The sequence below is a fragment of the Arachis hypogaea genome, chromosome 20 (genome assembly GCF_003086295.3).
Source record: "Arachis hypogaea cultivar Tifrunner chromosome 20, arahy.Tifrunner.gnm2.J5K5, whole genome shotgun sequence".
In the NCBI taxonomy this organism is placed as follows: domain Eukaryota; kingdom Viridiplantae; phylum Streptophyta; class Magnoliopsida; order Fabales; family Fabaceae; genus Arachis; species Arachis hypogaea.
The window spans coordinates 75,948,580-75,950,480 of NC_092055.1; the positions used below are offsets into that span (position 1 = coordinate 75,948,580).

The 1,901-nt window shown below is 40.9% G+C and overlaps 1 protein-coding gene across 1 annotated transcript; it reads left to right on the plus strand.

Moving 5' to 3' along the window:
• Positions 1 to 1,167: 1,167 nt before the first annotated feature.
• On the plus strand, positions 1,168 to 1,653 carry LOC140183095 (uncharacterized). The gene has a single exon (XM_072231109.1). It carries the CDS (start codon positions 1,168 to 1,170, stop codon positions 1,651 to 1,653), a length of 486 nt encoding a protein of 161 aa, XP_072087210.1.
• Positions 1,654 to 1,901: the final 248 nt, after the last annotated feature.

The following is a 1,901-nucleotide window of genomic DNA, read 5'->3' on the forward strand; positions in this document are numbered from 1 at the left end:
GAGGCCATAGACATTATAGAAATTGTGGCTAACAATGAGTATTTCTATGCCTCTGATAGAAACTCAAGAAAGGGAGTAATGGAGCTAAATCACATGGATGCTCTGCTGGCTCAAAACAAGGTGATCATAGCTCAACTAGCTGCTCTAACCAAGCAAATAGAGAAGAATCAAGTCTCAGCAATTAACACTCAAGTACCTATGCACAAAAGAGATAGTCTAGAAGTTGAATGTGAATGGGAGCAAGCCAACTATGTGAACAACTCATCAAGACAACCATATGATCCCAATGCTAAAACATACAACCCATGTTGGAAGAACCACCCAAAGTTTGGGTGGGGAACCCAGCAAAACCATAACCAAGACCACAAACTATATCACTCTAACCAATACAACAATCCCAACCATCAATCTAACAATCATAGGCCCTACCACAACCCACATAATGCCCCCTACCACTCAAACCAACAACCACATAGCAACCATTCCCAAAATGTATTATCCCCAATCCTACAACCATGTAATGACAGTGGAAACTTTGCAAGATTGGAAGCTATGATGGCACGTATGGCAGGGGATATTGCGACTGTTGCAGAGAGACAATTGCAAGCTAAAAAAAAGATAGATTCAATCCAAGAGGAGGCTAGATCTAACATAAAGAACCAAGGGGCAGCAATCTCAAAACTGGAGTCACAATTAGGATATCTATCTAAGCAAATACCAATGCCTACAAACATATTTTACAGCAACACCATGACCAATCCTAGAGGAGAATGCAAGGCCATCACACTAAGAAGTGGGAAGGTGGTGAAGGAGACATCCTCAAGCCACAATTTGCAAGAAGAAGAGGTTGCAAATGACTCAGAGATCAAGAAGGAAGAAGAGACATACTCCAGCTCCACTAAAATAAGTCTTGAAGCCCTATGTACCAAAGGCACCCTACCCACAAAGGCTAAGAAAGGATGGGAAGGACAGTCAGTTTTCTAGATTCTTGGGGATCTTCAAGAGGCTTCAAATCAACATCCTTTTTGTTGAGGCATTAGATCAAATGCCACTCTATGCCAAGTTCCTAAAAGAGCTCATGACAAAGAAAAGAAACTGGGAGAAAGGGAAACTATAGTGGTCACAGAAAAATGTAGTGCCATTATACAAAAGAAGCTTCTCCAAAAGATGAAAGATCCTGGGAGCTTTCAAATCCCCTGCATCATAGGGGATATTAGCATTGAAAAAGTATTATGTGATCTGGGAGCTAGCATTAACCATATGTCCTTGGCCATGATGAAGAGAATGAGAATTGAAGAAGCCAAACCAACAAGCATGGCACTTCAACTAGCTGATAGGACATTCAAGTTTCCCCATGGAGTGGTAGAAGACTTATTGGTTAAAGTGGGAAAGTTCATCTTCCCAACTGATTTTGTTGTGCTTGACATGGAGGAAGAGTCTAATGCATCAATCATACTAGGAAGACTATTCTTGGCAATAGCTGGAGCTATAATTGATGTGCAAAAGGGAGAATTGGTCCTAAGACTGCATGAAGAAAAGATGGTGTTCAATGTTTTCACTAATGAGCTACCCCAAGGAATCCATTGGAAAATATATGATGATGGACACAAAGGAAAAGCTGGTTCAAGGAGTCCTAGAAGAAGATCAATGTGAAGAAGCAATGGAGCAAGATCATCAAACATCATGTGGTGAACTACCACAAGAAATCATAAAGGCTCAATCATGCTAGACAAGGCAAAGAGAATATGGAAGCACCAAAGTTGGAGTTGAAAACCTTACCCCCAAGCTTGAAGTATGCTTACTTGGGGAGCAACAACACATATCCAGTAATCATCAACTCAAGCTTGAGTGAAGAACAATAAGAGAAGCTCATCAATATGTTGAGGCAACACAAAGATGCC

What these genes read in the sequence shown, in the direction of transcription:
- LOC140183095 (XM_072231109.1), top strand. Translation starts at nt 1,168, where the DNA reads ATGAAAGATCCTGGGAGCTTTCAAATCCCCTGCATCATAGGGGATATT.